The sequence below is a fragment of the Phycomyces blakesleeanus genome (assembly GCF_001638985.1).
Source record: "Phycomyces blakesleeanus NRRL 1555(-) unplaced genomic scaffold PHYBLscaffold_16, whole genome shotgun sequence".
NCBI lineage: Eukaryota > Fungi > Mucoromycota > Mucoromycetes > Mucorales > Phycomycetaceae > Phycomyces > Phycomyces blakesleeanus.
In genome coordinates this window covers 1,185,435-1,206,726 of record NW_017265149.1, presented here as the reverse complement: position 1 = coordinate 1,206,726, position 21,292 = coordinate 1,185,435, and the positions used below count along the sequence as shown (strand labels likewise).

At 33.6% G+C, this 21,292-nt stretch overlaps 6 protein-coding genes across 6 annotated transcripts; 4 read left to right on the top strand and 2 right to left on the bottom strand.

Moving 5' to 3' along the window:
- Positions 1-622: 622 nt before the first annotated feature.
- PHYBLDRAFT_182265 (hypothetical protein) lies at positions 623-3,386 on the bottom strand. Its single transcript, XM_018438596.1, has 6 exons — positions 3,312-3,386; positions 3,120-3,192; positions 2,668-3,035; positions 2,084-2,586; positions 1,235-1,907; positions 623-1,180 (listed from the first exon to the last, which is right to left on the bottom strand). The coding sequence occupies exons 1-6, from the start codon at positions 3,361-3,363 to the stop codon at positions 858-860; spliced, it is 1,992 nt and encodes a 663-aa protein (XP_018289474.1). The 5' UTR covers positions 3,364-3,386; the 3' UTR covers positions 623-857.
- Positions 3,387-7,075: 3,689 nt separating this feature from the next.
- Positions 7,076-8,070, top strand: PHYBLDRAFT_170798 (hypothetical protein; the record flags this gene model as incomplete). The annotated part of the gene is made up of 3 exons (XM_018436431.1): positions 7,076-7,114; positions 7,527-7,731; positions 7,808-8,070. 3 exons carry the CDS (start codon positions 7,076-7,078, stop codon positions 8,068-8,070), a joined length of 507 nt encoding a protein of 168 aa, XP_018289473.1.
- Positions 8,071-8,277: 207 nt separating this feature from the next.
- Positions 8,278-10,453, top strand: PHYBLDRAFT_70781 (hypothetical protein; the record flags this gene model as incomplete). The annotated part of the gene is made up of 5 exons (XM_018442335.1): positions 8,278-8,296; positions 9,251-9,300; positions 9,381-9,476; positions 10,007-10,160; positions 10,359-10,453. 5 exons carry the CDS (start codon positions 8,278-8,280, stop codon positions 10,451-10,453), a joined length of 414 nt encoding a protein of 137 aa, XP_018289472.1.
- A 561-nt stretch (positions 10,454-11,014) lies between these two features.
- PHYBLDRAFT_170797 (hypothetical protein) lies at positions 11,015-14,131 on the top strand (the record flags this gene model as incomplete). The annotated part of the gene is made up of 8 exons (XM_018436430.1): positions 11,015-11,084; positions 11,532-11,625; positions 11,677-11,730; positions 12,084-12,234; positions 12,410-12,775; positions 13,689-13,767; positions 13,959-13,986; positions 14,092-14,131. 8 exons carry the CDS (start codon positions 11,015-11,017, stop codon positions 14,129-14,131), a joined length of 882 nt encoding a protein of 293 aa, XP_018289471.1.
- A 574-nt stretch (positions 14,132-14,705) lies between these two features.
- Positions 14,706-17,034, top strand: PHYBLDRAFT_134928 (hypothetical protein; the record flags this gene model as incomplete). The annotated part of the gene is made up of 5 exons (XM_018429684.1): positions 14,706-14,791; positions 15,019-15,050; positions 15,305-15,448; positions 15,578-16,565; positions 16,676-17,034. 5 exons carry the CDS (start codon positions 14,706-14,708, stop codon positions 16,743-16,745), a joined length of 1,320 nt encoding a protein of 439 aa, XP_018289470.1. The 3' UTR covers positions 16,746-17,034.
- A 295-nt stretch (positions 17,035-17,329) lies between these two features.
- On the bottom strand, positions 17,330-20,959 carry PHYBLDRAFT_96719 (hypothetical protein; the record flags this gene model as incomplete). Its single annotated transcript, XM_018443980.1, has 14 exons — positions 17,330-17,488; positions 17,645-18,127; positions 18,219-18,271; positions 18,367-18,677; positions 18,795-18,869; positions 18,947-19,092; positions 19,191-19,298; positions 19,390-19,559; positions 19,632-19,746; positions 19,887-20,086; positions 20,210-20,270; positions 20,392-20,495; positions 20,580-20,831; positions 20,923-20,959. Coding segments are annotated over 14 exons (2,274 nt in total), but the record flags the coding sequence as incomplete, so codon positions are not given.
- Positions 20,960-21,292: the final 333 nt, after the last annotated feature.

Here is a 21,292-nt window from a genome sequence, read left to right as displayed (position 1 = left end):
TATTCTTTACCCTTCTTACCATGTGTATATAATAAGTATGTCTCTTCTTCCTTTCTTTGTTCATTCCAAGTACTTCAAGCCACTCTGATTTTATTGTAGATTGGATTTTTATGTTTCTATCCATTTACTTTGAGTTATAGATTCATGGTTTACGGAATTGGGATCCAAAAGTTTAATACTCGTATAAATACAGCTTGTTTTGTTGAGCTGCAAATCCTGTAAAAGAGATCAATTAGCACAATTCATTAGTCAATATTATCGTAAATATATTTCCCCCCGCCTTTTACCATTGTTTCAATTACTTTTATTAAATATATATATATAAAGCCATAGAGCTTATACAGGTATTTGATCTCAAAATATTATATGTACCACAAACGAAGAATCATGGCAATTAGCTCTTTCTTTTTATTTAATATACACTCATTATATACATGTATATAAAAGTTTCTTGTATATTTAGTTACGGTAAATTTTGACGCATTCTAAACGCAAACACTGTGGTAATAACTCTTCCTATCCAATGCAAGCCTAAGTACTAAAACAATATATACATATTTGGGGGAGAAAATGTGTGAGAATATGGAGGTTTGGTGACGAGGAAACAAGTATTTTCTTATATAATGTTATGTCAAATCAATTGCCGGAAATAAGATTCAAATTTATCCAAGGGTATTAGAGGTATTTACAGTATTGTTATTGTTATTGTTATTATGTATGCAAAACTTGTGCTTAAAAAGGCCTATAGATTCTTAAGCTTAAGACCAACAAGAATATTATTAATGCCATTACAAGATTTGATGTTTAATAGTAAGTTACCTCTAAATAACGAAAAGAGTTACAATAGGTGAATAATATTAAGCCTTTGAAGTCCTTCTAAGAAAAGGAAAGATCTTTTGAAATTTCGAAAAGGGCGCTGGATTAATCTCGATAAAAGGCAAAGTATTCTTTTCTCCAGTTAAATCCTCCACTCTAGGATATTTGAACTCCAAGTTTGAAATACTGCCTTTGATATCAATAATGTCTATATCAAAGCTCATTTTTAGGATCAATATCTCAAGAGAAGAACTGTTGTCTTTCTTGTTAATTGAAAACCCGGTATCCAACGTAATCACTGTGTCAATATCTTCTTCCTTGGGATGTGTAGGAGGTTCACCATCACCATTATATGCACATAGAGCTATTGATTATTTCTGATAAGTAAGCAAGCACAAAGTATCGAATTAAGACTTACATATAACCTTAAGAGTTTCCGCTTTCCAATACATCTTTTTTGTGATCCATGTATTATCGATAACTGGATCATTTTTGCGAATGTACACATGAAACCTGTTTTTTTCCTTTTCCTTTTTATCGTTTTCATAGTCGTTTTCTTCAACGTTTTTTTCAGATTCTATGAGTGAATTGCTTCTGTCGGTCTTCCCGTTACTGCCGGGGGGTTTTTTTTGGGGGGGACGCAACCTGATTCCATATGTACGGCGATGAATTTTCTGACTAATTTCAATGGGGTTTGAATGAATTAAGACTGCTCCTTTCATCACAGCCATAATCCCTTCTTCAACTCCTATGATATTATTATCTTCAACCTCTTCCCCGAACTTTTCCTTGATTTTGTCCTGAAGATATTTTGACTGGCCAAGTCCACCGGTAATAAAGATAGCTTTCAACTTTCGTTCATCAGGCTGGTTGTCTTGTTCGGTCCTTTGAATTCCCTTTTGTATTTCGATTTGTTTTTTGATAGTCTTGAGTATGATTTCTACCACTGGATAAAACATTTCTGTTCGAATCTCTTCTGGTGTAAATATTTTCGGATTATTTTCGATATCTTTATGCGTTGCTTTAATTATCTCATTTATTTTTTCCAATGAATTCTCTATTATGTCGATCGAATCTTGTCCAATGTTTTCCTATAAAGAGTTTTTTTTTTAAAAATAAAAAATAAAATATGTTATTATCTTTATTAAATCTTTTGGTTATTTAAAAAGCATAGTATGAAATATATATACTTTACCTTTAAAGTCATATGGTATATATTTAAAACATGGTCTCTTGGTTTATATTTTTTAATTTTCTGACCATCTACTTCCGTAGATGCCTGAGTATCTTCAGGTTGGGAGGTACCTTTTTCTGACCATTCTGGAAGCCTTTTCTCCAATAGTTCTTCAAATAGAGCATCCAATAAGCTTGATACACTAGGAGTAACAGCCCCAAAGGTAATCTCCTTTAAGCTCTTTTGTCCTTCGATGGTGTCTTTTTCGAAAACAGCAAGATTTACAGTTTCACCACCAGCATCACAAATCATGTAACGGTCGCCTTTTTTGAATTTGATGTCAGTATTTTTAGACTCGGCATACACAGCAGCGGCCACAGGTTCATCAATAATTTCTAGTTGTGTATCAACATTATGTTTTTCAACAAGTTTAGACGATATAGCGGCATCTCTCATAATATTCCTGGATTGCTTCGACCACGAGGCTGGAACTGTTATATAATATTTGTACTTTAAAAGTTTTGGATCATGGCCATATTTCGTCTCTATTTCTATATGGATATTTCTACGAATTTTTTTCAGATAGCGAGAGACGGCTGGAGAAGACTGTTAACGACTGTGCATTTATTTATCTTTAAGTAAATATTGATATATATATATGTGTGTGTGTGTATTACCATGTACTAGAGTAAGTCTTGCTGGTAGGTCTGGGTGGTTTTTGATAGTTCTGTCTAAGAGCAACTTTGTTCTTCTCACCAAATCCCCAGGGTTACTTTCAGTCTTATCCTCAGTATTATTGGCGACGTCAGGTTCAACGTTACTGTTAGTGTGAGCTTCAGTGCCAGTCGTGATTTCAGTCTTAGGTTCAGTCTTAGGTTCAGTCTTAGTTTCAGGGTATTTGTAATCCTCATTTGCCTTCTCTGCTTTGTCTCCAAACTCAAAAATCTTCTTTTCATCTTTTTTAAAATACATTGCAGAAGAGGTTTTTTTTAATAGCAATTCAGGTGCATAATTTCCTTTTTTTTTAGCTTTAGTAGTATTTGCTCTAAGAGGGCAGCACAACAAAAACATGCGCTGTTAAAATTATTACTTGATATATGACAAGTATAAAGCTTTGCAATAGTCTTACGTCTCTGGTTTAGGAGGCTCTTTCTTCTCTGGAATAACCTCACATGAAAAGCCAGAAAAAGTCGTTCCAAAGTCTAATAGAAAGATTGCAGGTTAATTTTGATATACATCATTTCACGCCCTCTCTTATTAAGAAACAACGAAAGAAACAAATAAAGAGAAGGAGTAGGAGATGTAGGGACTAGAACATTACCTATGCCTACGATAACATCAAACAGTTTATTTTCTTCTGCCATTATTAGCATATGCAGACTCGATAATTTAGAGCTTAAGAAAGAAGAGAGGTGTTGTGAAATGTGCCTAGTTAGACCTTTTATATATATACACATTTCTACTTTTTAGAAAGAATCCCGAGATTGTCGTACAAAAATCTAAAAGAAAATATGATTTATTCTATTTATTTATATGTACGTATAAACTTGTAGCTATCCTTATTATATACTGTCAAAAAAAAAGAGAATAAAACAATGGCTTACAGGGATAGAGAGAGAGAATTAAACCATATGGTTTGTTAGACAAATAAAAATGAACCCAAATTATATATTTTATTGGCATTTAAAAGTTCTGTGATATATGTATTGGTATGATCCCAGGCTTAAAAACAAAGAAATTGTATGATAAATGTCATCGAATATTAGCTTATTGGCTTACGATTGTCCTGACAAAAGCAATACTACAAAGAATTACTTGGCAAGGATGAGCAAGAAGAAATATAAAAAGTGTTGCTCATCCGATTGTAAAAAAAAACAGTCATAAAGGCTGAGAAAGTATAAATATATATAAATATATTTATCATATGGTGGAACGATGTACATAAATTTAAAATGTGGACACTCATAATGGTAATCTTAATACTAACCTTGAGTCCCAATAAAATTAACGCAAATAATAAAGCTAACTATTTTAAGCGCATAACATATATTATGGCTATGGCTACAGCTATGGCTATGGCTACAGCTATGTCTATGCCAATGATAAAACTAATAGGCTTCTCCTAAAGTCATAAAAGCCCAACTGTAACTAATATTAATCACAACAATCTTTTCCTAGCCAAAGCGCATTTTAATAATCAATAAATCATAATCAGCCTCCCCCTTTCTCTCATCAAGTGTCTATTGGCTATCAAAAATAGTCACAAAATAGACCTCTTTAGCGGCAAGATATTCAAAGATTGGTTAATTTCCATTGTATACATATAAAGCTGTCAAAATTTCTACTACTATTATTATTAAAAAAAAAGGCAAAGTTAGTTAGCATTAACATACTTACATATATATATATATATATATAACTAATTAATTAATCAAGCAAGCAAGCAAAACTTGCATATGAATGAAATACTATTCTTTCTTTTATTCAAACGTTCTCATCCATCAAAGGTCCTTTAAGGGTAAAAACATAAAATATGTTCTGTTTGGCGGAGGAAGAACTGTTTTTGGTATTAGAATTACCGGAAGACACATTTAACTTTAATTACATATGTACGTCGTAGGATATCTTAAAGTAATTGTGCGCAGATTCAGAGCGAGAAAAACGTCCCTTTCATCACAGCATTGTCGTTATTGAAGGTAAATTTGAAGTAGGTTGGCTAGACTTCCAAAAGTTTCTTCAATTTACCTATGAAGATACGGGGGACACTCCAAGTCCATAGGTGAGAAATATGTCATACAAATTGCTGCCTCCCAGTTTGTGCTAGTTACTTTTAAATCATACAAAGTGTTTCATCTACCACTGGATGAAAGACCTCTTTAATTATCTTGAACACAGGAAATACCCTTGTATAATTGAATTTGGCCCAAGAACCACGAACAATTGTATTCTTTTCGAAAAGGTACTACAAATTCGGCTCTTTCTCCACAGACATCGAAGAAACATTACAAAAGTTAAAATAGATAATAGGTATTAAGGTTTAATCTTGTAATCTTTGAAAACTAATAAATTTTATAATATTTTCTTTTTTCTTTTTTCTTTATATGTACTTATTTGTAAATAACTATGTCTGAAGTAACAAGTTATACCAGCATATACTGAATCTCTCTCTATCTCTATTTCACTATAGTTTTGCTCTTTCGCAACTTGGGTTCTCAAGAGGAATTCGAATCGAGTATCCAAAACGCATGCTCTACATACATGTTTCCAGTGTAATTTCTTTTAGGCCACATGTTCCCGAAGAATCTCCTTTTTCGAATAAATCAAGACCTACAGCTCTACCACTAGCATCGCAGATCATATAATAGTTATATTGTATGAGCTAGAAGTTCAGGAGACATATTTTTAGCATACAAGACATTAGCCACAACCTCATATATAATCAATAGCTCTTTTTTTTGGCTTTTTGGATTGCCACCTATTGTAATAATACCAGCCAATATTACAGTCTCTCTCATAATAATTTTGCATTCTTTAGAGCACATTGTTGGAACAATCATATAATATCTATGTTTGGAAGTGTTTTTGTGTTCAGGATATTATACGTTTTTAGCTTCACCGATTTTAATGGGCATATTTATCAGGTAGTCAGCACTGAGGTACTCGTGATTAATCTAGGGTTAGTATCTCAGTATTGGGAGAAGTAGATACTGTGAGAGTGTTATTTATTAAAGAGAAAAAATGATATTGCTTATACCTGTTACTATTAAACTCCCTGTAATTCAAATCCCTGTTGTGCAATGGTTGGTTTATGCTGTTTAAGTATGCGGTGTACGTATTCTTGGTGTGTAACAGTTCCGAAGATTGTTAACTTGCCAGGTTCATTAGCAAGAAGAAATCAGTGTTTGGTTATGGAGTCTGCTCTTCACTAAATTGTGGTGTGTATATCACATGTATATCATTTAGTAGTGAAAAACGGTCTTCGATAGTTATTCTTGACCACAATTTAACTTGGTTAACAGAGTAGCCTGCCTTGATATTGGGCCTGAAATTATATCCCACATTTTTTTCTTATAATACAATAACTCCTTGTGATCATGTTTATAACAAAATGATGAGAACCCTGTCTTTCAATTCCCACCCACTCCTATAATAACAATATGGGTGTACCAGTCCAACAAGTGTATTTGATTATACACCATAGGAAAAATATCTAACTCCCCTCTATATGTTTTTTTTTGATGTGTTATTCGCAAGATGCTTTATTAATAAAGTGGTAGTCGTAGCGTAAGTAAGTCATTCCAAAGTCTATCACTAAGGAAAGAGAGACAGAAAGAATTTAATGGTAAACGAGTGTTAATATCATCTAGATGAGAACAAACAAATAAGCAAATACATATACTTAACCATACTACAACAAATAGTTTGTTTTTTTAGAGTATTTGATGGTACCTGCAGCTCATAATTTCTCTCCTAGCGATTTTGACTCTTGAGAGGCTTATATATTTCCAGCCCTTTCAACCACCCATTTAAGCCTATCTTATTTTTCTTTTTCTTTCAAGTCCTTTGATTGAATTTACCGCCTATTTAATAATAGCTCTAGAAAATCTTTTTTGTCTTCATTTGTAACTATCATTGGTCAAATATGACACAGATGTTTTACTTTCTAATACGTAGACTCTATTTCTGACTCGCACATACTGTATCTAACTTATACTTAAAAGTATTTTGAGAATATAATCATATTGGCTCAAAAGAAGAAAAAATTGAAAATAATTATGTCTTCCTTTTAATTTGACAATGTATTATATTAAACTTCATTATATAGGTCTGGTATAACACTTGCTATATAAAAACGCATCATATTTGTATATTTTACTATATACAAGCTCTTGCTATAATAATAAATAATTCAGAAATAATCAATTAATTCATAAGAGAGTCTCAGTCTAAAGAGTAAATAGAATAATGCAAACAATAGAAAGAAAGAAAGAAAGAAAATAAAACCTGCTTTGTAGAATGACAAGGCTCTCTTTCTTTAATACCTTTGCTATGTTGTAACAGTATTCAAAATGTCATATTTCTTTAATGAACAATGGCTCTGAGACGATTGTACTTTCTTATCCAGTAAGATGTATTGAGCATACGTACAATAGAACGATAGAAAAGCTTTACTAATTTGTTTTCTTTTAAATAATAATAATCATAATAATCATAATGGTCAATATAAAAAACAAAAGCAAAAGAATGTTGTATTCAGTGATTTTCTGTAAATCATGCATATAAAGACCTTGGGTTCATTGAACCTTTTGAGACAATAGCTCATATACTTGTCTTAATTGTTATGACTAGATTGGGATAATCTGCGGAAGAGCAAATATGAGTATATTTTGCTTTGCTGGTTTTTTTTAACAACAGGTGTATTTTTATTAACGGCCATTAGGATTATAGAATAAAATAACATTTATAAAATAAATCAATAAATCTATATAAATACGATCAAATTCTTATATTTGTATTATATATTAAAAATAAAAAGTACTCTTTATCAATGATTAACGTTTCCACTAATCACGGCCTGACTGACAAGTCTATCGTCAGGTTTTATAACGACAACTATGTGTTTTCAGTCACCCTCTATGAAGATGATGGCAGCATTGGCTACAGTTGTAATGCATGCACCTTGACAGATGCTGATCTTCTTTCTCTGAATGAACGTGGAATTATGTACTTCCAAGTCAAAGGTAATTTTGTTTCTCATACTAGATATTGATCGCATGGTTCTGAAATTATGAATATCTATTTAAATTTAATATACAGGTGAATGTATTTTCGAAGCCTCTGTGGATCAAAATTGCTTTCCGGCTTATCTGTGTAAAATATCGTTATATTCCAACAACAGTTATATTGAACTCACTTTGCCGTCTCTCAACATGAACGACAAGGAAGTTCGCCTAAAGGCGAATCTCAAAACTGCCAAAAAAATATTTAAAATACACGAATTTATTGGAGATATGGTGCGGACAGAGCTGGGTTTCCTGGTTCGGGAGAACTACTTAAAGAACAGAGTTCTTTTACAATGAAAATACAAAGCAAACATACACAAATAATAATCAATTCAGTAAAAATAAAATATGAAATGAATCATAAATAAAAGGATATTAGATCAATACAACAATTCTCAATAAAAAGCCTACTGAAACAAAGAAGAAAAAAAAGCAAGTTTAGTAGGATACCTTTGCAAACTTCCTTTTTCTTTAGACGGTATTTAAGCATTAATTTATGGTTGAATGATTCCTGAATTTTACTGTAAGCCCACCAGTTGAATCAGCGGTAAAAAAGAGCCCATAAATCCGCATTTTTTTTTGGTGAAATTGTACACATATTATGTAGATCCCACAAAAGCAAAATACCAAAAAAAGCATCGTGTCCGATTAAAATTAACCTCATAGTAATTTACTCTGCTAAATTCATAGTAAAGACAAACACACACACAAACACATAAAACTAGACTCTTACTATTCGTAGGCTAGTAATCTTTATTAAAGCCGACTACCGCAACATACTTATTGAAGGGTATCTATTTAACACCAAATAAGAAGTATAGGTCAATAAAGGACTTTTAGACGCATTCGAGTTTTGCGATTTAACAAAAAATATTAAAAAATAATGTTTGAGATTTTCAGTTCTTAAAAAAGCCAAAAACGGCCAAAACGGCCGTGCACACCTCTTGTAGTGTAACTCCTTTAAATGGATTTTTAATAGGAGCCGTTTAAAAATACATAAATACTTGGATTTATATTCTCTTTTTTTAAAAATAATCGTTTAAAGAAGTTCTTTTACTTTGGGCAGCAAACGGCCCGGTACGCTTTAGATACTACGCAATCACCAAATTACTCACACACTGAATATTTTCTTTCTCATAGAACCTTATAGAACAATAGACGTCACCTAGAAATAATAAGTCACGTATCCAATATCCTTCCTAACACTATGAGCCATTTTTGCGGTGACTTTTCTTTTTAGCCGCCTCGGTTTTCTCTCTGATGTGACTTTTTTATTTTACCCCCAAGGACTCTTTTTTTCATATGGCGTCACAATTTTAAAAGCCAATCAAAATGATTTAAAAGTCATTGACTCATTTTTCAAACACCAATCATTTTAATTTTCACATTCCGTGACTTTCTTTCAATTGCAAAAGGTCGTACAAGAATTGAACCATTTTGTCTATAAAAAGGGGCCAAAAGTTTGCAAATTTTTCAGATCTTTATTGTGGCGGTTATCTACGTAGTCTGCTCATAGATGTGGCCTTAGTAAACCGGTCGAAAGACTTTCACAGTTGAAGACCTATAAACCAAACTATATAAACCACGCGATGTCTATGCAGGTGTAGAATGCTGATAACCTATCTGTTGCCCACTGCGAGTTTTTTGAAAATTTTCTCGTCCAACAGGGAGATCCCACTTTCATCATTGGCTGGCCACCAATGGTAAATAAATTCAATAAAATAAATGAAAATGAACCAATCAAAATCTATATAAATTGATTTTCTTAAATCATTTTATATAGATTTTGATTTTTTTTTTGTTTTTTCAATTTTTTGTTTGTGTTTTTTTATGTTTTTTCAATTTTTTTTTATAAATTAAAAATAAAAAATTAAAATTAAAATTAAAATTAAAAAATAAAAAATAAAATAAAAAATAAAATAAAATAAAATACACTCACGCTGAAAAATATACAAGCTTGCACCCAAAAACAGCCAAAATAAATCGATAAAATAAAAATAAAAACGTTGCTTTCTTCCCATTATATTAATTGAAGCCAACACGCAAGGCACAATTTCATCAACTTTTTTCTGTTTTATATACGAGAGCCAAGTCTCACAAATACGGATGCATCATGTGTATTCATTTTTGTAAATTAAGGCGCAAACAAGATTGCAGTTGCTACTCACACGAATCTGGGTATAGTCAAATGCAGCATTAAGAGAATAAAGGAAACTGGATTACCTGAGTCAAGGAAATAGCCCATAAGCCAACCTTCGAAAACACAAGAATAGAAGACGGGTCGGATTGGGCTTATGCTCTAGTCAATTGGTCCGATGAATCAAGATTAACAGTCAATGGTATTGATGAAAGAGCTCGAGCTACAAGAAGAGTTGACGAGATATATAGTAAAAAAATATCATCGAGGGAACCAAGTGGAGAGGGAAGGTTAGTGTGATGATTTGGAACTGTTTTCTGTACCGGGTGGCTTTAGGAACCTTTGGAATTCTTAGATGACAACGTAAACCAAGACCCAATACGTGAATGATTTGTTTTGGCTCCATAACTATCCTCCCATGGTTCCAATTTCTTTACGGGAACAAAAGGGGACTTTTCGTTCCAAAAAGACAATGGTGTAGCTGTCATGTTGGCTCTTATTCGAAGTGATGAGAGGATAGCCCATGAGTTCCAGAGGCGTTGACTACTGGCCAGCTCAGAACCCGGATGTCAACCCCATTGAGAGCATCTAGTGAGCTCTCGAGAGACATATGAATAACGAGAGGGCCAACACCAACAACGTTTGTGCTTTGAAGGTTGCCATTCATCGAGAGTGTGGAATAAAAGGTGTTGTTATTGCCTAAAGGCTGACAGGTGATATGAAACATCGGTGCTAGGCTTTGAAATTTATGCCAAGGGAGGACATATCAGATATTGATATTGCTAATAATGAACATGCGCATAATCTTGGATTTGGAGTTTGAAGGTTTTGGTTATTATTCGTGGTGCAGAAATTGGATGCTGAAGATATGCTTTGATTTTTCTTCTGTTTTTTATGACTCAGGTTGGAACGTTTTTGATAGTGGATTTATATATGTATATATGTTATAATGAAATATTAAATTTATTGTTTGATAACTCATTTACTGTCAAAACAAAGGACAAAGAAGCCGTGGTCATAATAAGAAATTGATTGATTTTCTATATAAAAAAAACAGACAGACAAAGACCAATATATGATACTCTTGACTTAATAATATCATATATGTGTAATTCAAAGATGTCTTGTCCTCTACGACATTATTTCTTGTTAAAGGTCGTAAAAAGAAAGGAGGGTAATGTAATATAATAAAAAGGGGGATTATCTTTTTTTTTAGAAAAAATACACATCTGTTCAAAGTTTATATTTAAGCTTAACCGAGGGATGTTTTATAGTCTCTCAAACCCAAATTAAACAAAAGGACAAGCCAAGCTCTGAATTATACATAATACAGTTAAGATGCTGTGATGTACAACAAGAGTACTTTAAATATGATAAATGATAGTAGATATTGGTGTATATGATTTCAATAAAGGAAAATGTTATCCAGCTCTTTGTTTTCTCTAGGTTATCAAATCTAAGAAAGAAATACAATTATGATTCCAGATAACCAGTTGAACGTTGTTATTATATTCTATGATTGTGAAATGTTTTGGTATAAAGCATACACCTAGAATACCTTGTTTTTAGTAGGTAAAATAGACCAAAATGCTATTATTACTATTGCTTTTAACTATCACAGACTTTATCTGTGGAGTAGGTCAGATCAAGTTAGGACAAGAAGTCCTCGGCGAAGATTTCTTGGTAGATTCAGAAATACGAGAAGCTTCAAATTTGTCAAATTATATCCAATAATTTCGTTAAACATGCGACTTTAAATTATCTAGGCTTCACAGTGCTAGTGCGAGGACCATTACAAACGCTGCATCTGTGACGAGGAGGTTTGTCAATTTTAGCCATATTTTCTTTTTCTTTAATATAAGTACAAGTACAAAATACAAAATACAAATAAAGAGCAGAAAATATAAAGTTATTATGCGGTGTAAAGAGTAGAATAGAAAAAAGAAAACAAAAATTACTCCTTTGAAAACAAAAACAAAAATAAAAATAAATAAATAAATATCTTATATGTATACGTATATTAGGCTGGCATTACAATATCACCAACTCAAAAAAGAATACTGGCAAGAGCCAGTATATTTGACACAAGAACTATAAAGCTTCTTCTTCTTCATCTTCTTCTTTTACTTTCTTCTTTCCTTATTCTTTCTTTTAAAAATATCATTATGAATAGTACAGACAGTGCAGTCATTCAATTGATCCAAAACATGCATGAAACCCTTATTGCGGTGCTTAAAGGACAAGAACAAATTCTTATGGAAATAGCCGATATCAAGAATGATCTGAACAAAAGAGAATCCACAGAGCAAGAAGACGAAGCATCTGTAAATGATTTTGTGTGTGTCAATAAGAATATTAATTGTAGTAGTAAAATGAAATGACAATAACCATAACAATAGATATACATATAGCTTATAGACACAGCTAATATAATATAATATAATATAATATAATACAATTCAATTTATTCATTTTATTATATCTCATTAAATACAATAGATACCCTCCATCGATCCTATACGAAGACCAGTCTCTAATATCAAGGATATAACCATGAGACATATCCACAAAATGATCAGTCAGGACCTCGGTATTGAAGTAACCAAGGTCGAGAAATCAAAGCTTCACACTTGTACGCTGCTTATTTGCGATCAGCTTGCGGCACTTCCGTCTGTACAGGCTCTTGGGCCACGTCCTAAATGGGGATCGATTCCGAAAAGAGACAAGAAGATGATTTGTGCTAGACATGCAAGCATGCTCAAAGCTAATGGAATTGATTTCACGAGATGTCATGGGAACTGGGCATCAATTGCCAAGGTTGGACAGCTTTGGAAAGACCGTCAAAAGAGAGAGATTAATAATACGGTACGTTTATCTTTAGCTGGTAAACACAAAATACAATATATATTAGGATAATTGAATAGTAAAATCATAGACAATAATGATGTATAGTTTATATAAGCAATTCTCAAATAGATATTATTTATTTATGTACTGGTGTATTTTAAAGATCAAAAAGAGAAATTAGCATATATATATAAAAGATAGAAAAGGGTGAAAACAAGAGTTGATTTTCAAGAGATCTTAACCCCCTCCAACCACCCCCTAAAACCCCTATTTGTTTCTTTTTCTCTCCTACAGATCCGTACTACACAACGAAACAACCCTCTCAATGCGCATCTACCTTAATAACAAGTGTTTGTAAATATATTCCATACATACATACATTCATACATATATACATATATACATATATACATACATACATACATACATACATACATACATACGAATATACAAGGATAATTGTAAGCACTAATAAATCAATAATCTATACACAATTTTTGCTTTTCTCAATACACCTCTTTGGTTTTTCTATAAAACTAAATGAATGGGTAAGAGAAAATAATGCTGTATAATCTTAACAGTGATTCCATTCACACAGGTAAACAAGGTGTAAAAATAGGCTGGTTTTGCCCCCCCTCTTTCTCCTCTTTCTCCTCCCTCTCCATCTCTCCCTCCTTCTCTCTCTATCCCTCCCTTTCTCCCTCTCCCTCCTTCTCTCCCTCTCTGTCTATGTCTATGTCTCCCTCTCTCTTCCACTCTCCCCCTTCTTCCCCCTTAAATATTAAAGTTTTATCTTTTCTTCTTTTGACAAAAGATGCCCAATAGCTTATAACATAAATAAATAAAAGCCATAGACTTTTATTTATGTAAAAGTAATTATTTAACTCGTAAATGATAGGCTTAATATATATATATATATACTTCTTTAAAGCCGAGCATAACAAAGTATCTATGGATCTGTTTTAAGCCTAGCACAAGTTTAGTAACTGAGTTTAACTGGAGTTTCTGCGGTAAAATAAAGAGAAAAGAAGGGTATTATGTTTTGTGATACATATTAATCCTTCTATTTTTTATTTTTTTATTTTATCTTTTGAGAAAATAATATTTGTCTATTGGATATAATTGTTAAACCAGTATATAGAAAAATATATATTTAAGCAAATGTAAAATTGAAACAATAGGTGAATAAATGTATGAATAGATCTTACAAGGCAAAAGACAGAAAAAAGGTAATGTTAAAGTGGAACAGTATTGAGTTCAAGCCACATTGATGACGAAATCAACTACACACTTGGATACATATAATATTTATTCTTATTCTTCTTCTGTTCTAGAGAATTATTGACTGAATCTTGGTTTTTGGTTTTTACCTAAAGAAATGAAAATTATCGATCAAATATAATAAAACTTTGTAGCTATTATTAATACCACCACCAATACTACCGGGAATATTATTATTTTTGATCATTTGCAGCTTAGAGAATTATTCATATTGAACTGAGCTCCCACATACATACATACATACAATTACATTAATGTGTTGTATAGTCACGTGTCCCATTATTACCACTATTGTTGTTTGTTGCTACTTCAACTACAAGACAGTGGGCTTGAAAAAATAAATAAATAAATAATAAAAATCGGTGACTTGATCTTTATTTGCTGCTCAGTTATATATATATATTTTTTTTATTATTTTTTTTTATTTTTTCTTTCCCCTACAGAAAGCCTCTTTTTTTTTGACTGTTGAGCAGACAAAAACAAAAATTGAAATTTTGAGCTTTTCTCTCTTTCTCTCTCCTTTTTTCTTTTTTTTTCTTTTTTTTTTAAAACTATTTTATAGATAGATATAAAAGTTACCTTCTTTCTCTTTTATATATATATATATACACGCACATACACACACGCACACGTCATTTCCGTACCTGGAATACATATATAAGAAAAAATGTCTACCAACGAACAAACCACCGATGAGAACATCGAAATCTGGAAGATGAAGAAGCTCATCAAGGGTCTTGAGGCTGCCCGAGGGTAAACCACATTACCAAATATATATGTATATATATTTCTGCTTTAAGCATACACACACAGTTATATAAATAATTGTATTTACTTGTATTTGTGTGTGTGTGCTTAAAACAATATTAAACTTATACAATTATGTAGTAAAGCTTAATATTTGCCTTTATTTATTTAACAATCTTAATACTCATAACGCTTATAATAATCGATCATATTCTCTATTTTCATGCACTTAGAAACGGTACCTCCATGATCTCCCTCATCATTCGTACGTCTTAATGCATAATTTTATACGTTTAAAAGAAAGAATAGAACAAAAGAAAGCAAAATGATAATAATTTAGAGTTGAAATATTTATATATTTATATATTTGCCATGAAAAATCATTACTATCAAACTAAACTTTGAATTTCGTTTCGCTTTATTTTATTTATGACATAAAATCCTTTTCTTTTGCGTGTATGTGTGTATGTGGATATCACCAATAATCAACAACAACAACAACATCGTCAATTCAAACAGCCCCTAAAGATCAGATTTCCCGTGTCGCAAAGATGTTGGCTGATGAAGCCGGTACTGCCTCTAACATTAAATCCCGTGTGAACCGTCTTTCTGTCCTTTCCGCAATTACCTCTACCCAGCAGCGTCTCAAGCTTTACAACAGAGGTAATAAATCAAATCAAATCAAACTAAACTAAACTAAACGAAAATTTTCTTTATTGAAAATACACCAAAAATCTATAATGGCATATTAAACATCTCTTTATCTTCCAAAACAAAAAAAAACAAAAAAAGTCCCTACCAACGGTTTAGTAGTCTACTGTGGTACCATTGTCACAGACGAAGGAAAGGAAAAGAAGGTCAACATCGATTTTGAACCCCACAAGCCCATCAACACCTCCCTCTACCTTTGCGACAACAAGTTCCACACAGAAGCACTCTCAGAACTTCTTGAGGCCGATGCCCGCTTCGGTTTCATTATCATGGATGGTAACGGTTCGCTGTTTGGTACCCTTTGCGGTAACACCCGTGATGTTATCCACAAGCTCCAGGTCGATTTGCCCAAGAAGCACGGTCGTGGTGGTCAGTCCGCCCTTCGTTTCTCTCGTCTTCGTGACGAAAAGCGTCACAACTACGTCCGCAAGATTGCCGAACTCGCCGTCAACTTCTTCATTACTGCCGATAAAGTCAACGTGACTGGTCTTGTTTTGGCCGGTTCTGCTGATTTCAAGACCGAGCTTTCTCAGTCCGATCTCTTTGATCCTCGTCTGCAGGCCAAGGTCGTCAAGATTGTCGATGTTTCCTATGGTGGTGAGAACGGTTTCAACCAGGCCATCGAACTCTCAGCCGAAGCCCTCTCGAATGTCAAGTTCGTCCAGGAGAAGAAGCTCATCCAGACCTACTTTGACGAGATTTCCCAGGACAGTGGCAAGTACTGTTTCGGTATCGACGACACCCTCAAGGCTCTTGAGCTCGGTGCTGTCGAGAGTCTCATCGTCTGGGAGAACCTGGAGACCAAGCGTTATGTGCTCCGTGATGCCAGCGGAGCCGAGCATATCATCCACCCCACAAAGGAGGAGGAGAAGACCCGTGCCTTTATGATGGACACAACCCCAGAGGCCACACCCAACGCAGAGATGGAAGTCGTCGATGTCAAGCCGTTATTGGAGTGGTTCGCTGAGAAGTACAAGGAGTTTGGTGCTGCGCTTGAGTTTGTTACCAACAGATCCCAGGAAGGTTCTCAATTCGTAAAGGGCTTTGGTGGTATTGGTGGTATCTTAAGGTAAGAAATTATACATATACTAGAAATATAACAAGAGTTAAACTCCTTGCTCTTTTATACCATGAATCTTGTCAATTAAATCGATACCCTGGCTTTCTTTGCTGTATTAGATACCGAGTCAACTTTGAACAGCTCAACTACGAATCCGACGAATTCTACTCTGACGACGACGACTTCTAAACGCAACTTAATGTACCCTTCCCTCCTTTCCTTACACCATCAAGACGTCTTTTTTTTTCTTTACCCTTCTTTTTCTTTTTCTTTTTTTCTTTTCTTTCTTGACTTCAAAAAAGGCAGGATTAAAGAGAGATAAAGAAGGATGAAGAAAGAGTGTGTATGTGTGGCATTAAAGAAATGTAAACATACAAAAAAAGGAGCTTAATTTAAAGCCACACAAACAAAGAAGTAGATTGTAAAAGTGTTATTGTTCTTATTGCTGTTTTTATAAATGTGTTTTATTTAATATGTTTTTTGTTTTGTTTTTTTTTTGAAAAGAAGTAGATAGATATATATATATATATATACTACTATTATAATTATAATTGATTTGCGAAATCTATATATGAATGTGAGTAGGTCGATGTATATGTATAAAAAAAGTGAATCAAATAACTGGAAGATATGTATAAAAGAAAACAGCAAAGAAAGTTTCAAAAACAAATTAGTCAATTAATTAATCAATTAATAGAAAATCATTAAGAATTGTATGTAGTGTAAATATTCATAAAGAAAGAAGAAGAAGAATATAGTATTTGTTCCTACTCTTCTTCAAGTTCTTTGAGGTAGGCAAGCAATCTACGCTTGTGAACAATACCAAGAAATCTGCCGCTTGATTGAGTAACACACACATAGCGTGCTCCCAACTTTACAAACATATCCATCAACATTTCCATTGACGCATTATGGTGGATTGTCAATGGTGCCTATGTGGTTTATAAGGAGCAAACAACCAAATACAATGTATCGATCAAGTTAGTGATTTACATATTATATATATTATATATAAGTTGGCTAGCAAATTCACTAAAGAATCTTACATGATCCACGTAGTTGGAAAAGTCTCTACTCAGAGAAGAAACATGCTCTTCATCATTTTGACCTTGGATCGGTTGGCTGAAACCAATAGTGGCATCAAATGACCGATCATATACCTGACCAGCTTTAAAGTATATTGGAGTATCGTCTATGTTTTGAGGGTACAGACTGTTCTGGTAACTTTGGGTCTCATGTGCAACTTGTTCAATCGCGTGTGACAGTTCGCTTGTGGCAATATATCCTTCAAGGATGTTTCCTTGGCTTAGGATCGGTAGTCCACCATCCTCGCCATATCCCATTCCAGCCAACAAGTTCATCTTTTGGGTGAGTCTAGCCATTGTCGTAGTCTGGTCAAGGTCAATTGTAGGCAAGTATTCGGTAAGTTCCATTATTGTTAAGGTGTGGGCATATGACTTGTGAGAATCTAGGTAAGGGTATTGTTGAAGATCAATCAAAAGGTCATATATGCCTTCAGGAAACATTGCATCAGATGTCCACTTTGCAGCCATTACAGCAATCGTTATGGGCTAATAAGTAAACACACAATTTGTGAGAACAACCAAAGATTGTTTTGTAAGCACAACGTTCCTTTTAATAAATAAAATACTATTGACTTACCCCAGCATATGTCAATGAATATGTAAGTTCAAATATAATAACCACAAGAGATACTACAAATTAAATGCCAATATGAATATACATTTTATCTTTCTTTAGAAATATGTATATGAATACCATTATTATAATTATTATTAATTTTATTTACCTGTTGTTCTAGTTACACCTGTCAAGCCTGCAGCAGCTCCCACTATAGCATAAACACCTGGAATTACGCATTTTCCATGAGAGATCATATCCTCAGCACATGAATCAAAGGGCCATGCTTCAGGATACGAGAGTGTCAAATATTGCATAATCAGACCAATCATACGCCCAGTGACTGCACCCACGACAAGGCCTGGAAGAAATACACCACCTGGAACACGACAACCAAAGGTTACTACAGTAAGTCCCATTTTTATTATCAGGGCAGCAAAGAGAAGAGACAATATTTGTGGAATTTCCGCAGCAGTCTTTCTGGTTACAAACAATATCACAATAACAACAGTAATGTTTGTTGTAAATGATTATTTTAGTATGATATTCAAATTCAAATGCAAATCTGTAATAATATCAAATAACCTATCCACTTACGCGCAAAGTTTTCTATTATCGTTTGTACTCGAGCATTCGGAGAACAGGTTCAAAGCAAAATCATTGAGACTCAATCTTAGAAGAAAAAACAAAAAAAAAACGCAATATATGAATACAAATATGAATAAGTAGAATAAAGAAGCACCACAAACCTGGTAAAAGGATTCCAGAAACTAACAAGAGCGGTGAGTATCATTATGCACATGACTTCAGTAACTGGGTATTTTCCAACAAAGGATCTCTTTCGAAAATGTTGGAATTTGATGTTGTAGTATGTAACAGCCGCGCCAAAGAATCCCTATGGTGAGCAGAAAAATGATAATAATATGTACAATTAGTATCAGATAATATATATGTATATGTAGATCTATTATCATTATCTTTTACTAGACTCACAGCAGAGATTCCACAGATCAAAAATGGAATCAGCTCAAATAGATGGTATTCCTTATCATATTGTACTTCAAATAATACAATCTTTCCAGTTCCAAATGGATTGGTTATCTATAATGCAGAACCTTGTTAGTTACCATAGTGATGATTATTATTGGAGAAAGGAAGGGTTGGTTATTACTACCAAGAAGAAGGGAGTTACCTTGAGAACCATAGCAGCTACTATTGCGCAACAGTAGCTTCGAACCATTGTCTTTATAGGAAAATAGTAACTGACTTCTTCCAAGCTAAACAAGACACCACCAACTGGAGCTCCAAAGGCAACAGCAACTCCAGATGCAGCGGCAGCAGATAATATTTCTCGTTTTTTGCCTATAGAAATAAAAGAAGGATAAGTATAATATATACACATACAAAAGATATTTGGTTTTTTTTCTATCTTACTTTCATTCTTGTTAAATTTGGGGAATATGCGACATGCAATATTGGCCACTGAGCAAGCAAAATGAACAAAAGGACCTTCTTTACCACAGTTTAACCCCGAAGAAGTCGAAAGGATCTATTATCAAGCCAGACACACACACACACACATAAATACATACATACGTACATACATACGCAATAAATTATCACAACTCCCACAAAAAGTATAGCAACAACATGACACATTCAAACATTTATGTACTTATTTTAACTTACCAACCCTATGCATTTTACAAACAAGGTCTTGAAACCCAAGAAACCTTTAATGACAAACCCTCCCAAAATCACCTTGACTTCCGGGATACCAGATCCAGCACTGTAATAAGCTGTCTTTGTTTCTGTCTTTGTTTGGTCCGCTTTTTTGCCTTCCTCACCACCGCCATTAATATGTCTTTCTTCCTCTTCCTCTTCCTCTTCTTTTAGTTTTGTAAAGTTCTGTATTGACCCCAGCCGATTAGTATAGGTCGGGTCTTCATTGAATTGATGAAGAGAGGCAAGAGAAGGAGATTTAGAAAATCCGGTTGGTTTGGCTGGTACACGCATTGTTAGTTTTTCGGCCGAGTACTTGACCATGAGTGCAGACGACAAGGAAAACAATAGCTAATCAGAGCCAACATTTTGTTTTTTTACAAAAAAAAAACAGTGGTGTTAATTACCATAGTTATTAATTAATGGATGAAAAAAAAAATAACCAAAATTCTGAGGTGAAATTATTACTTACACCAACAAAAGTGTACATTGCCATGGCAGTGTAATACACTCCGGATTCACTTTCAACATTAAATACTTCGGGCCATAACCTCCAGTCTGAACAAGTCTCGTATTCTATCAATCCCACAAATTGTAAACCAAAATGAATATAAATAATATTCCAAGTTTGTTTCTCTCTTTATCTCTTTTTTTTCTTACCTGCTTTTCCCCAGCAACAAAACTGTCGATTGTATCTCCATTTGGACGTACAGTATCCTTGTTTGAGATCTGACAACCATTCTTGGACGACATTGGTGAACCAAGCTATCATAGCAACACATATACCGATGATGATTACTAATATCCATGCTTGAGAGGCGTCACTTGCTTTGGCCCATCGTCCACGTACACCTGGTATGTCTCTCAATTTTCTCAATCTGACACCTTCCTTGATACGATCGTGGATCCAATCTATTTTGTGTACCAAAACGAAGAAAAGAAATAGACGATTATTTATAAATTTTGTTTAAAATTATTATTATATAAATATAAATGTATTTACCAATACTAGAATATGATTCACTCCATACACGAACGCCTGTATTCTCTTTAATCAAGTCCTGTTCGTCTTCGTCATATACCCCAGTACGTTTATTGAAAATGTGAGAGAACTGACGATGTTCAGGGTGAGGACTCATGAGAGGAGTGGTAATCCTTATAGAAGGTGAGAAGAATGCTCCATGGTTATCTTGGTCAGACCCCAGTTGTGATCTAGGAAGGTCGACTTGAAGAGAATCATATGTATTGGTAGGGTTGGTATTATGTCTACGATTCAACAGGCCAGTTCGTTCTGTTGTATCTTGTTGACTTGCCATGACAAAAGATATATATATAAAGAGAGAGGGGGGAATTTACAAGAAAAGAGAAAGAGA

Bases quoted from the DNA above. Each gene is read 5' to 3' on its own strand.
- PHYBLDRAFT_182265 (XM_018438596.1), bottom strand. From the start codon at position 3,363: ATGCTAATAATGGCAGAAGAAAATAAACTGTTTGATGTTATCGTAGGC. The intron at 3,036-3,119 runs GTAAGACTATTG...CTGCCCTCTTAG, and splicing joins GAGCCTCCTAAACCAGAGAC to AGCAAATACTACTAAAGCTA. The intron at 2,587-2,667 runs GTAATACACACA...AGTCTTCTCCAG, and splicing joins AAGACTTACTCTAGTACATG to CCGTCTCTCGCTATCTGAAA.